This window comes from Cariama cristata, unplaced genomic scaffold, assembly GCF_000690535.1.
Source record: "Cariama cristata isolate BGI_N322 unplaced genomic scaffold, ASM69053v1 Scaffold18839, whole genome shotgun sequence".
NCBI lineage: Eukaryota > Metazoa > Chordata > Aves > Cariamiformes > Cariamidae > Cariama > Cariama cristata.
In genome coordinates this window covers 885-15,723 of record NW_009637619.1, presented here as the reverse complement: position 1 = coordinate 15,723, position 14,839 = coordinate 885, and the positions used below count along the sequence as shown (strand labels likewise).

At 42.9% G+C, this 14,839-nt stretch overlaps 1 protein-coding gene across 1 annotated transcript; it reads left to right on the top strand.

Annotated features, from left to right (window-relative positions):
- Positions 1 to 308: 308 nt before the first annotated feature.
- On the top strand, positions 309 to 13,801 carry POGLUT1 (protein O-glucosyltransferase 1; the record flags this gene model as incomplete). The annotated part of the gene is made up of 10 exons (XM_009708413.1): positions 309 to 399; positions 3,143 to 3,286; positions 3,735 to 3,870; positions 6,379 to 6,500; positions 8,029 to 8,088; positions 9,079 to 9,178; positions 9,971 to 10,029; positions 12,184 to 12,351; positions 12,878 to 12,934; positions 13,579 to 13,801. Coding segments are annotated over 10 exons (1,094 nt in total), but the record flags the coding sequence as incomplete, so codon positions are not given.
- Positions 13,802 to 14,839: the final 1,038 nt, after the last annotated feature.

Sequence of the window (14,839 nt, the reverse complement as noted above, 5' to 3'; positions counted from 1 at the left end):
GACTCAAAGGGGGCTCCTCCCGGCTTCCCCTTGAGTCCGGGGCCGTCACGGGGTGCCCGACCCACTGCCCCTTCCCCGGCCCCCCCAGCGGGGTGCCCCTCTCCTTGCCCGCGGCGCCTTTTCTTTCCCCCGCTTGCTTGAGGGATGCTCTCGTTGTGCAGCATGGGCTGGAGCAGTACTGGAGTGTGTTGTGGGACCCTGGTGCATTGTTATTGCCAGCTGGATTAGAAATGCTGTTCAGCTCCTGCTAGTTGTTCTGGTAGTTTAATGGATTTATTCCTTTGACTTTTTCTTCCCGTGTGTTTTAGATGCGAAATGGAAGACAATAACAGACCAAATTAAGAAAGCTGTGGAAGTCTATAAGCCATGTGTAAAGCAGAATTGCAGCTGCCACCAAAGGTGAGAGACTGGTTTCCTTCTGGCTGCACAGACCTTTGGCCGTGAGAGGGAATACTTTTGCCAGCACTGATGGCTGGGAATTAGCTAGACAATATTTAGGCTCTAAAGTGTCACATCTGCAGCCATCATAGGTCGTGGTGCTTGCAAGGAGGAGGTTATTGATGGCATTGTATGAAACAGATTGACCTCCATAGTTGCAATAGAAGGTGTGTCCACCTGTGAACTGATCACACTCTTTGTTGTCCTCTGCAATTGAACATACACTATGGCAGCGTTTCATATATGGTCACGCAGTAAAACATACACATAGGTGGTGACATTTCTGTCCTAACAATCCGCTTCTGCCTTCTCTCTCAGTGTTATGTTGCTAACAAGTCTTTCTCATGGGCTTTTGAAAGTGGACGAAGTCAAGTATGTGCAAAATATTTTAAAGAGCTAGATTAAGAAAGATTGTTCGAGAACACAGATTCATTTGGTGTGATAGTGTGCTGTACTTTTTAGTGCTCCTTCTAGGGAGTTTAGCTCACTGCTTGTGAGAATTGGAGTGATGGTGGATATTTAACTACCTGACTTGGTAGACCAAAGCATGATCCAAGAAGAGCTCATTCAGAAAGTCACAAGTCCTGTTTATTTTTTAATAACTATGGAGCATTATGCATAATGCCAGCACTCTGACTTGAAATGCTGGCCTAATCTTCCTACAGTGAATTTAATGCAGATAGGCAGAGGCTCATATTGCTGCAAGACGACTGTAGGCAATACAAGTGCAGGCTGATCTGTCTTGTAGACATAGCCAAACCAAACTTCCTTTCTGTTCGCACTGATAGAGCATGGCTGCAGCGTGGCGAACGTTACAGGTGTGTAGGTCATCATTGCCATATGCACAGGGATTGTAGGACTGGGGTGTTTTGATACCTTTAAGCAGCATTTTTGTTTAAAGAAGAGGGAATTCAGGGAAGTGTCAACATACTCTTCTGCCTTTAGGATTAGGATTCCAAATGCAGAAACACAGATGCCCAATTTTAAGCCTCCAATTTAAAAGTACCTGATGTGCTCACTCATTTTGGGGGTGAGACTGAGTGCTATATTGGCTTTTAATATCAGTTGAGTCATATTGGGCAACTGTTTATACACTCTGGAGTTTTTGATCTTCGTTGCTCTTAAAATGTTGATGAGGAAAAGTCTCTTCTAGTTTAGCCTTCCAGTCTTTTTCCTGAATTTCAATTTGGATACAGCCTAAAGACATCTCCTAATCTTTAAACATATGCTCCACCATCTCCTGCCCACCTTTGGGTCAGACACCTTCCCAAGTGATTATAGCCTTCAAATCTGCTTCAGAACATGATAGTCAACGGTAACATGAAGTTATGGTTGCTATGGGTCTCGAAACCTAGCTTTCACTAAAGCAGTAGTTCATTTAAGGGTTGTTAAGGCAATATAAAAGAATCCAGGAAGATAATACAGCACGTACATTGTGTGACACTTAAGAAACTTGATTCATTTTGATAGCTGATTTGGAGATAGGTAAATATGCAGCAGAACGCTGAAAACCAGTACATTTCCCCATATAACAGAATCTACTTATGTCTAGTCTTCTGTCACTCAGTGGCCAAGGACTGAAGATCCTCACTTGTTTGTTGCTACCTTTCAGTTGTCACTTAGGTTACAATGACATGGATGTGCCATAAAACTGCAGCTTTCTTCCTGTTCTCAGCTCATTACGTTTGCATCCCTGTCAGACTGTTATCCTGTGGTCAGCCCATCTGCACACTGGCAATTCTTAATGTAGTTACACTATTTTCTACCTCATTACAAAACAGCAGAATCGTGGAGGTTAGAAGGGAACCTCTTGAGTCCATCAAGTCCAACGTCTTTGCTCAAGCAGGTCCAGTCAGGTGTTAAATATCTCAAAGAACAGAAACACCACAACCTCTCTGGGCAACCTGTGCCAGTGTTTGACCGCCCTCACAGTGAGATCATCCTGACAGCGTTGTATGAAACTGAGGCATTGGCACAGTGTCTACCAAAAAGAGGGGAGGATGTCTCCACGGCTGTTACAATCTGACAGTGTTCGTGAAGTGCTCCAAGCAGTTAGGTCTGAGGACAGCTATACTAAATTTATGTAAACTGCATCCTCCTTCTGTGTTTTCTTATATTCATTAGGTTTATGTTTTCATACTGCATTCCTGGAGATGTCACAGAACATCTTACATAGGCCTGTCCTGCTGGGCTGGCTTTCACTGCACCCAGCATTATTGGGCAATGCTGTTCCTTGCAACTAGACTCTTACCTTCTTTTTTAATATCTAAATGGGATGGCACTGTGTGAGAAATTTGGTCTTGGTGTGGCCCATCATTCATGGAAGGCCAGAGCACAAGCTTTGCAACTCAAAGGTTGAGTGAGCTGAAGGCTTTTACCCATAACCTCTCAGGGAATGTAAGGTCCTTTCTGGGAGAGTAACTAGAGTTGTCCATGTTGATTTAGCCTCAGAGTCCTGTGCTGGGCTTTCTGTTGGGGCAAACAGCACATAGATAGTCAAAGAGTGAAGCCTGGACCTTTGAGTCTCTGAGTAACAGCTCTTCCAAGTGACTTAAATTAAATTTGCCATTATGCCCCATATAGCAGAGCTCCTGGAAGCTACACAGAGCTTGTTTTAGCTAGGAGTCTGTTCTGTACGCTGCAGTAATTTAATGCACAGTATCCTTGCAATTGTACATAATAATGGCTAATTGTTTTGTTTCAGTGTCTGGAAGCAGGACCTGGCTCCTTTTCAAGGTGGCATTTCCAAGGAGATAGTATTGGATGTGGTGAGCCGGAAGCTTGGGACACACTACCAAATCATTGAGAACAAATTGTACCGTGAGCAGGACTGCTTGTTCCCTGCAAGGTAAGAGCTGTCCAGAAGATCTCATCTCCCTAGTTGGGACACAGGAGTACTTCCAACTCTGCCAAGTTGAAAGTGATTAAACACAATGATATTTCAGAGATCTGAATTCCTTATCAGAGCAGAAGCCTAGAAAATTATGTATGAGGCTTAAATGTAGCAAGAGGTAAGTGTCATTGTTGCCCTTCAGTGTAGAAAGGGTGGGTTGGCTGTGGGATTGCAGAGAAAGCTGCAGATCAGGCGAGATTTAACAGGATGGTTGCTTCGTTGGTGTCTATACTGTGTTAGGGTTTAGACGCTGCTATAGGCAGTTCCCAGCTTGCATCGTGGTACGACTCAGGCTCACCGTCTCTTCTGTTCCTATGCAGAGAGAAAGGCTTGCAGGAGACTGCAGGATTCTGCTGTCTCCTCATAGCTCTTTGCCATATAGCCATATGTCATTTCTCCACAGATGCAGTGGAGTTGAGCACTTCCTTCTGGGGATCATCAACCGCCTCCCTGACATGGAAATGGTGATCAATGTGCGAGACTACCCCCAGGTCCCCAAGTGGATGAAACCCGTTATCCCGGTCTTCTCCTTCAGTAAGGTGCGCAAACCTTTAAAAGCTGAGCATTTCTGAGACATACGTGTCCTCCTTTCTCTTGGGAACGTATTTTTGAGGATGGTTCCCCACAGATTTTCTGTGTGTCAAAATTGCTTGTTCTTTTTTGATCTTTATGTTTCCTTTCTCTTCCAGCTTTCTGGCAGACAGACTTGCAGATTTATTCAACAGAACAGTTTTTCCCTTCATTAGCTCCTCTTCCAGGTCAAAAAATGTACCTGTGCCACAATGGAATGATGCAAAGAGGGATGGAATATGTGCCAGCATTGCTGTCATTTGCTACAATGCCTCTGTTAAAATTGTAGCTGTAGTTTATCAGCATTGTTAAGGATTTTTGATCATCAGTCAGCTGTCATACAGTTAATTTAATGTGAATATTTTAGTCCTCTTTTTTGGTGCCACAGATAAGTCTTTCTTATTTTCTTTTCTGTACTACTGCTATCTCCTGTGAACCCTTTTCCCCTGGGTTCCCTTTTCCATCCTCAAACATGCACACACATGCAGAGGCACATAGGCGCATAGAGATGTTCACTCTCTGCTTCTCTGTTCCTAGAGTCGAGAGCCCTCCTCTGTGTTTTCCTACCTCTCCCATTGTTAAACCTCACTGTAGCATAGTGTCTCATCCTTTCCAATAAAATATCGTCACACCTCAAGCTTCAGCTGGTTTTGCTTTGCCTTAGTGTATGCCCAATGTGCCCCAGTCCTGCACCCTCGCCACCTAACCCTCATCATGATCCTGTCCTTGGCTGAAGCCTAGCAGACAGTAAGATGCAAAAAGAAGCAATAAACCGTTTGCTCTTACTAGTTCAGGCCCTATTCTGTTTCTGCTAACTTGGAGCATCTTAGTCTGAACTCAGGTCTTCAGCTCGTGCAGTCTGAACCATAATATGATCCATAACTATTGCGTAGCTGCCAGCCGTCCTACAACTCTCTCTAGAATTTCAATACAGTATTGCAAGTACTATGTTATCATTCAATAGCCATGTTTGCTGCCAGATATAGTAGTAAAGCTAGCTGTCCTGTCCTTGACCGTTGCACAACCTTAACTCTAGCCAGCAGAATGCCAAGTGATGCAGAGCAGGTTGCAGGAGTTTAATCCTTGCAGCCGTATTCAGCATCCTGCACCTGGATGCCTTGCAGGACCCAGCAAGAAACTGAGTTCTCCCGTCACTGTTGTCCAATATCTGAGCTGTAACCTCAACTCTATCCTTAACTGAAACCCAGTGGCCCAGGCACAGCTCACATTTAAGCAGCCAGTGTTAGGAAGGCTCCAGGGTGCTGATCCAGGGTGCTTCCTGAGGCTGAAAGCATAAGGGATTGAAGGATTGTCCTATTCTGCATCTCAGAAAGCTGACCCTGGGGTGGTGGTGGAGCTGTCATGGTTTGTTATCAGTGCCTGTTTATAGCAAGACTGAGAAGGAGCAGATCATAGAAGCACACACCCATTTAAGTTGGAAGGGACCTCAGGAGGTCACCCAGACCAGCACCTCCCTCACAACAGAACCAACTAGATCAGGGTGCTCTGGGCTACATCGTGCCCAGATCTGAGCATCCCTGAGGAGAAGGTGTCCGCAAGTCAGAATGAAAACATGTTTCCCAATATCTAATTGGAATTTCCCTTCTTGTAGCCAAAGCCTGTTCCCTCTCATTGTGTCTCTGCACTTCTCAAAAGAGTCTGCCTCCATCTTCTCTGAACTCTCCTATTAGGTAGTAAGAGACAGTGTTTAGATTCCCCCCAAGCCTCCTCTTCCTGTACCTCTATTTATATGTCATGTGCACCAACCTCCTACCTACCTGGGTGGCCTTGGACTCTCTCCACTATCTCCAAGTGACAGATAGGTGGATAATTTTATAGGAAGTTTATTACTAGTGCAAGGAAGTGACCTATAGTCTGGTTTCATGAAAGGGTTTGGTCTTTTTTAAGTGCTGGTCTTCCCTCTTGATTGTATGGGGATTCAAAATATGACTGAGGAACTGAAATTCTCACATCACTTCCGTATTTGTTACAATGACTTGTTAAGTGATCTCTGGAAGGCTGGAATGAACTGAAATGTTGGCAACCTAAATGTTGAAGTGTCTGTAAGTGCCTCTATCTCTGAGGAGATAATAATGCTTAACTTATCATCAGTAGAAAACCTTTGTAGCTACACATAGGCACAAGTCTTTAGAAAGGTGAGTGGAGCTCAGGTCTTCTGCTTTTTACTAATCAGCTGTATCATGGACCTCTCTTGTTATTTTCTAACATGAAAGCCCCATGTTGTCATGCAGCAAGACATAGCCTTTTTAAAATGATTGAAACGTTTCAATATTGGGTTGTCTTTGTGCGAACCCCAGTGACATCACGGTGTCCGCAAAGCTCTCATGGCTGCTCATGGAACAGGAAGGGAGAAAGCCAACAGAACTCCTAGAAGGAACGTTCATTACTGGTGAGCTCGATCAGTAAACTGAAGCAGATATTACTCTTATTCTTACATTACTTTCCTTTTTCTTAAGACACCTGAATACAATGATATCATGTATCCTGCCTGGACGTTTTGGGAAGGAGGACCAGCTGTTTGGCCAATTTACCCAACAGGTTTAGGGCGCTGGGACCTCATGAGAGAGGACCTCAGAAGGTATGTTTTGGAAATGGTTGTGTGTGGGGAGGTTTAATGGAAGACAAACTCACAGTAAAAGCTATACAGCACTGGGCAGCATTGGGCCAATGTTGAAGTCTAAGACCGTAGTGCTGTTGGCCTGTGATCTGTCCTGCTGCCTCTCGTTGACTACATACAGCCTAACTGCTGTATAAGAATTCTCCATGGAAACCTTGGATGATGTAACTGGAAGTTATAATTAGCTTCACTGTTTCCGACACTTTAGTAAGGAATGCAGAGGACAAAATACACACATTCTTCATGCTGTCAGGGCCAGATTACTATAATTTTCGGTGGGATAGGGTTTGTCAATAAAGTAGCAGTTATCTTTTGCCTGCAGAAATCTCCCATGACACATGGAAACATTTTCCTTTGTTTCCAACTGCTTTGCTGGGAGCTGTGTTTTTTTCACTGCAGGGTTGATCCAGGATGTTTGTATATGCTTCTGGAAGGGTAAAGGAAAGCCTTCTTTAGATCTGGTTTTGCTTGAGTAGTATTGTGCAATAGAGAAACCTGGAATCATGCCCAAGAATCTAAGAGTCATTACTGGGCTGAGAGTAAGATGGAAGATGTTTCTGACTGGGAGTCCTTCTTTTGGCAGGATCTTTGACTGTTAGCAGAATAAGGGGCTGTTCCCCATGGAGAGCGACAAACAAAGCATGCACCAGTGGGTAAATATAGAAACATAATGAAGAAGCACCTTGATGTCAGTCACTTGACATCAGAATGGAAGGCTGAATGTTTCCCAGTTCAAAATCTTAAAATCTATGGGATTAATTATAGCTGAAGCCTAATGTCTATAATACAATGAAGTCCAAAGCATTTACTTATCCTTACTTTCTCAGTGAACCCCACTTGTGTCAGTGAGTTATAAGCAGATGCAAAGCTTGACCTGCGCAGATCAGTTTGGGGATCAGGACCTACATGTCAAGCCAGGTGCAAGAGAAGAGTACAGCAAAGAGTTCCCCAGAGGCAGGCAGGTGACTGCACTGACAGAAATAAAACGTGAACAGCTATTTTGAAGGACTTACTTGGGAAAACAATGAACCCCTATGTTGTAAATGCAAAACAGTACGTGCTTTTTTTTTTGTTTGTAGTTTTTTGGTTGGGCTTTTTTGACAGGAAATGACGGTGGTTAGAAACTCTCTAGTCATTTTGCACTATCCATATTCAGTGAAGTACAGAAAAATAAAGCAACAATACAAAAAGTGGATTTAGATTTTAGATAAATTTTAATACCCTTAAAGGTTTGGTGAGGGGGTTGTGTTAATTCATTGTTTTGACTGAAAGGTATTCTGAAAAGTAGCCTACATCATGTTGCCTTAAACAAGATATTCACAGGAAAACCTGTTTCATTGGACCTGAGAGTTTTTTCTGCTATAATGAAGAAAGTGATTTCCATCAAAAAAGAAGAATAATAAAAAGAGATCATGCTGTGAAACTGATGAGAGTGCTGTTTCATGGTTATATGAAATCATTTATTGCCATGTTTAAATAATATTTTCAGATCTGCAGAAAAATGGCCATGGATGAAAAAAATCTCTAAAGGATACTTCCGAGGATCCAGGTGAGCATATTTTCCTGTAACAGGAGACTCTTCCAACATATGCTGTGACATCTGTCTGTATGCAGAAATTTCAGTATCTCTAAGACCTAAACAAGTGTAACCCATAACATATTTTTTTAAATTAAGCAAAGCAGGACATTTTGTACAGCAGCATTTCACCATTAATGATTCTACATAAGCATTGCCATTTGCAACTAGTTTATTATAATAAGTCTAATATTGGAAACAGAAGTTGTGATGGATTTGCTACATTATTTCTCAGCGAGTAAAACTGTCACACCAGGAACCAGCTTGTTTTGCTCTGTGAAGGGCATTGCAGGTGCATGATACAAAGTTAAAGATTTGATATTGATGTCCATAGGTCTTGCCAATGTGAATGCCTATGTAGGTGCTCGATACTGAATCAAAAATATTCTTGCTTTAAGCTACCTGAGTGTTGGGGGATAAGAGAGTAGGTTATTTTTGCCCTCTCTCCAGTGACAGTTTGAAAACCATGTTAAACCCAATACTTTGTTGCTCCCCCATCACCAATCGGGAAGGATTTCATATCTTACTAGGTAGTCTCATGAGATGATGAGGAGTGAGTCTCAGGCATGTCATAACCTTGTGTCAGAGGGATCAGCACTGAAGATGCTTAGAACCTCTTAGCTCTCTCTGACTTAGAAGGGAGTTGAAGTATTTGGTACCCGTCAGGATAAAGCCTGAAGGAAACAACATCTCTGCTGATTTGTCCTGGGAATTGCTTAAATAATAGTATTAAATATTTAGTAAGTGAAATAAAGAAACATGTCCTTAAATCATTTCGGTATACATAACTCATTCTCTTCTGCTAATATACCCTTGGACAGAAATACACTGTATGGTAGCTACTTATATGTTTTTGGGGCACATAGGGAGGTCAGCCTCATAAAGAGGCAGGGTCTGGAGTCCCATAGTTTAACTGTGTTGGGTCATGTGGATTGGCAATTACTGATAGCATTTCTTTTGCAGAACAAGCCCTGAGAGAGATCCCCTCATTCTGCTGTCCCGAGAAAACCCAGAACTTGTTGATGCTGAGTACACCAAAAACCAAGCTTGGAAATCTGAAAAGGTGTGTGGGTGTTGTCTATCTCCTCACTGTGAAGGCCAGAAAGGGTAGCGTTGCAAGATGGCTTTGATTACTCAGAAGCATCTTGTTGGAGAGTTGTGAGTGATCCTCTAGAGTAGGTGAGGCTTGTAGCTCCCTTGATGGCCGCAGCTCTCTGATGGATGAAAGGAAGGGAGTCTCTAGAGCCTAGCAGGCCAAACATTTTTCTTCCGTCTACACTTTTTGTTCAAGGAAACAGGCACACATAAGAAAATGAAGCTATGCTAATCCCCTCCTCTTTCATTACAACAAAATTATCCAACTCTTCCCCTTCTAGCCCTGAGCTACCTGTGTGGTGTTGTCAGTCTTTTTAAACCTTTTTCTGTCATCTCCATTTCTTGGTCTTATTGTTGATAACTTTCTGATAACTGTTGCTGATAACATTTTAGTTCCATACTTAGTCTACAGTCCAGCTCCCTCCAGACAGTCTTGGCTAATCCGGTTACACTTGGCTTCACGTAGTCCATTGTTCCAAGCTGTTTTCTACTCTGTAGCTGCCAACTAAACATTATCATTTAATGTGTTTGTGCTGGCGTTTGCTTGCAGGCAGTGTGTAATTTACTCAACTTTTTTTTCTTGTTTGAAGGGCTGGGAATTCTTCATAATACTTTCAAAAGCCCACCAGAGAAGGTTTTCTCAGAAGTGGGAATGGAAGGTTTTGAGATTTCAGCTTTGTTTCTAACTGAGAAGGAAAACAAATATGAAATCACCATATAAAGCTTACTGATTTTTTTTTTTGATTCCCTTTATTTTAAGGACACCTTAGGAAGGCCTCCTGCAAAGGAAATTCCACTGGTTGATCACTGCAAATACAAGTAAGAGTTTTGACTAGTAAAGCTGTTCAATGGCTGTGAGTTCTTTCTTTCCTTGCATGGTGTAAGGTCTCATTTTATTTTAAGGTCTAATTCCAGCAACCAGCTCCATGCAGATAAGAAAGCTTGTGAACAGACATAAGGCAGTTGAAAATTTGGGAGCTTAGCATGGCCTCTTTCAGTGTCAGCTTTCCCCTGTCAGGTCAGGAGAAATAAAGTGCTTTGGGGAAAGTAAGGGCCTTAGATCACTACTAAACATATAGATCAAAAATGTTATTTATTTATTTAATCAAAAAGGCTTTCTATCAATTTTTCTTTATATTCCTGTACCAAGCTGTGTATTCAAAATTATTTTTTCGCTGCTACAGTGTTAGCATTACTGTCTTCAAAGACATAAGGAACTAAGGAATCATGTCTTCATATGCATACTGGGGCAAGTGTTGCCACTGGATGTATACAGTAAGAGAGAACCTGAAATATGATTCAGCAGATACAGTATTGATTCATACTTTGTATATTGTTTGGGAGAATGTGCTTTTGATTTACAAAGATTTTTATTTTTTAACTACTCTAGGGAGGGGTTTTGGTGTAATATTCTTGGTGGTTTTCTGAGTAAAAATATAAACTCTTGATGTGTGTGCACTTAGATGTCTGATGTTTTGCTTTTTTGTTTGCTTTAAAATTACCTAGTTACGATTCTGCGAGCTAGAATCTGCTGATATAAGAACTCAGTCATTTGGCTGGTGCTGTGTTTTTGTGCAAATGTGATCAACTTGTCTCATTTTATATTTCACTAGGCTGTTGCCCAGATTTCTCCCTTCTGTTACACGTAGGCTTCCCAACTCTGATACCTCCTAAGCTCCATGTACAGTACAGGCTGTGGCATTCTCACACACTTTTGTCGTAGCCCAGGGTCTGGTAGGGTCAACATGAACCTCTCGCTGCTTCCTTCAGTGTAGGTGCTATAGCAGGCTGTCTGAGAGCTGCGCTCGGTCACTTGGCTGAGGTCATGGATGGTGGGAGCTGTGTCTGGAGCTGAACAAAGGAGTTTCCGTGCTTTCAGACCACTGTTCTTGTTACAGCTCTACATGTCTTTGTTGAGTTCCTAATATGATGAGCTCCTCATCCTTGCCTTGAGCTCCTAGGTATAATACAAAGAATGCAAAATAATTTCAGATTTACTTCTTGTCACTTACTGCTGAACTAAGTTTAGGTATCACTCCAATCTCACCCCAAATATATATAATACATAATCCCCATCTCACCCAAAATAGCTTAATTAAGGGAAGAACTCCCTCCCCCCAGCTCAAAATGTTTGACTTCAAAGATTAGTTATATGTACTGAGGGGTTTTACCCACAGGAAAAACAGCTTTCCATGTAATTGGACAAATGTAGGTTTAAAAAAGAAAGCAAATAAGCAAACAAACATCCCTCTGAGATACAGTTTGCTAAAAGAAATCATCCCCCCAGTCAAGCCCACTTTACTAACTCGGCAGAAAATACTGAAAACAAAATTGTGGATTCTTTGTTATCTGCAAAGTCCATCTGTTGTGTGCTAGCCTACTTAACCTCCTAGGGTTGCATTCCCAAGTTAATATGAAATAATTAGATTCAGATTAAAGCAGAATCCCAGAGGAGAAAAAAAACAACAAAAAAAATCAAAACAAACAAAAAACCCCAGCTAAGATGGATGTGGCAAAGCAGAACAATGAACAGAAAAGCTCACTGCAAGACAGGAGAATTGGGAAAAACTCCTTGTGGTAACAGTCTCTGAAGTGTAGAGTGACAGGATCAGCACCCACTTTGTGACCTTCCGTGCCTTGGTGGTGGTTGTCTGTGAGGCTGCCTTTGGTTTGTCGCAGGCAGGCGTCTTTATCAGAGGTAAAGCCTCGTGCCTTGATTTTCTCCCTCAGTTTTGACAGATAACAGAAACTCACCTAGCACATCTTAACTTCAGCTCACCTTTCCTGTGAGGAGCTTTGAATAAATGCTTTTTCTTTGTTTTAGCAACCGATGTGTAGCTCAGTGTGAGGGAGACCCCCCAGCTGCTACCTGTAAGGGAAGGTTGACTGCTACTCGGATCCCAGTTTCTTAGTGCATTTCCTCACAAAATGCCAAGTGTAATCAGGTCCCTCTCTTTGCTTATCCTTTTAAAGGTATCTGTTTAATTTCCGGGGAGTGGCTGCCAGTTTTCGGCTGAAACACCTTTTCCTATGTGGTTCACTCGTCTTTCACGTTGGAGAGGAGTGGTTGGAGTTCTTCTACCCCCAGCTGAAGCCTTGGGTCCACTACATCCCAGTCCGATCAGACCTCTCTAACGTCAGGTGTGAGACCCCAAGTGTGCTCAGTGGAGCATTGCATGCCATAGGAAAACACTGCTGTGCTGGGGAAGGCGGTTTGGTTTGTATTACACCGAGAAGTGACCCCAGTCCTAGGCATCAGACAAAGGCTCTTGGAGGTCATGTTCTTCTCTATTAGTGCCCCCAAAGAATCCTTTGCTCATAGTACTTCGAGAGTACAGTTTCACTGGGATATGTACGTCTGTCGCCCTCACTGACATCAGCAGGCACTAGGCACTTAAATTTGCAAGCGGGGCCTGCAGCACAGATAGGGGGAAGAGGAACTTATTACTGGGCCAAAAATGTGTTAGCTCCCAGATGTCAGCATGCTATCCAGAACTGATACAGAACAAATGAGAAGGGCAAGTTTATTCTGTGCTCTGAAATGAGGAGAACCAATCCCTCGCTCAGTTGTATATCCTTAATCTCATCCTCTGCAATAGTTTAGCTAAGGGACAATGTTCACCGTTGAGCTAGCTGTTTCATTGAATTTTTTTGGTCTTCGTTTTAGGGAGCTGTTGCAATTTGTAAAGGAAAATGATGCCATAGCACAAGAAATTTCAGAGAGGTAAGTTGTGTGTCCTTTCTGGCTATCAGGCAGTCTTCTTCCGAAGCATTTTCTGATGCAGCTTTTGAAGGAATTACCTAGCAAAGACAACCTAGTATTAATAGGGTGCAGCATAACTGATCTTCTGCCATAACAGCAGGAGGGTTGGAGAACTTGTAACAAGCAGGGGGAGCTGGAGAACAAGATTATATGCTTAGGTCTTCGGTTCAGGAACTCCCATGGTTCAGGTTCTCATGTCAGGAACCCCACTGAAAGCTGTCAGGAGTTGGGAGCTTTCATCTCGGTATGAGGTGAGTTGACCCCTGGGAACTGTGTCTGTGTTGTAAGCGTTATGTATCCAGGCTGGCAGCGACTGTCTTCTGAAGCAGCATGCATCGGTGCTGCTCAGGCTGAATCTGGTATGTGAAATCTGATATGTATTATCCCAGATAACAAATACCATCTTGAGGGTAACAAAAGCACTGCAACTGTCAGAGCTGTGAGCGTGAATGAAAATTGTGAAATTAAAATAGACTGTACGGAGCGGTGCATGTTGTTTCTCATTTGACACACAGAAGAGTGAAAGTTGATATACATATAAAACAAAACCAAAGACTCTCATAGGAACTGGAAATTGGTTCTGACTGTGCCTTGTGTGTCTCTAGGGGACGCCAATTCATCACCGAGCACTTGCAGATGGAGGATGTCTCTTGCTACTGGGAGCATCTGCTGTCTGAATACTCCCAAGCCTTGACTTACAAAGTGAAAAGGAGGAAGAGCTACAGCGAGATCAGTTCTGAATGGCTGAAAACAGAACTGTAGGGACTTCTCTGTTTTTCTCTTCAGCTCAAACTGATCTCTGTGAAAATCTGAAGATCGGTGCATCTTCTTCCTTCTTCTCTCAGACTTCTTATCCTTTACACTAGAACTACGGAGAACAGCAGTAGGCTAACTTTGAACTTGCTCCCGTACAGTGGGACCTGGTTATGCTGTCGCCATAAGAATGTTAAGCAGAATGTTGGATTATGGCTATTTAATGGGGTGGTTACGGTCAGGCCTGGAAGAGGGTTGTTAGCATTTGGGATGTAGTTAACTACCTGTCTCAGAATGATCCTAAATCCCATTCAGTCCATGAGAAGCCTTTCTGTTAATTTTACTGGAGTTTTTACCAAGTCCTCTGTACTCATGGGCAAGGTACACAGACTGTCAGCTACCCTCAGCTGGGATATACATGCCCCTTTTTTTGGCAAATGGTCAATGTTTTCTCACCTGTGTGATAGCACTTGGGAGATTAGGTGTTCTCTGACAGAAGCAGGTACTGGGATTTGGGGTAACCTTTTTAGATAGCTTAGAGCTTATGTTTATGTCAGGTTTCAGAGGTTGATGGTAACGCTTTGATGGGCCATTGAAAGGACAAATGATCCTTGCGCAGTTAAACTACCTACCTCATAGGGGAGCAGCAGGTGATGGTGATGTTGCTGCAGTGCTAAGCCTGAGTAGCGGGCAGTCAGGCAGTTGGCAACTGAGATAAAGATGGTTCATCCTCCGACAGATGAGCTGGGTGCCTGCAGAACCACGCAGAACTGAGCCCCTGTTAACAACCTCTCACTGGTCAGCTGGCCAGACATCCTAGGACCCTTAAGAACTCAGAAAGTATGCACAGAGGTAGATTCAGCTCTTCTTTTTTTCCAAATGTTGACAGATTCTCTGCTGTGATCTCCTTCTGTAATCTTTCTAGGGTTGTTTTTTGGGCTTTTTTGTTGTGATTTTTTTTTTTTTTTTTTGAGACTGGTAACGTGTCTGCTCGCTTCAGTATTTGCTTTTCTTTCCCACAGCTGTTACACTTCTTTTCTCATCTCCTTCAGTCTAGTTGAGGGAATGTTTTCAGTCACACGGTGGCAGCTACTCTTCACATTACTCAAAATG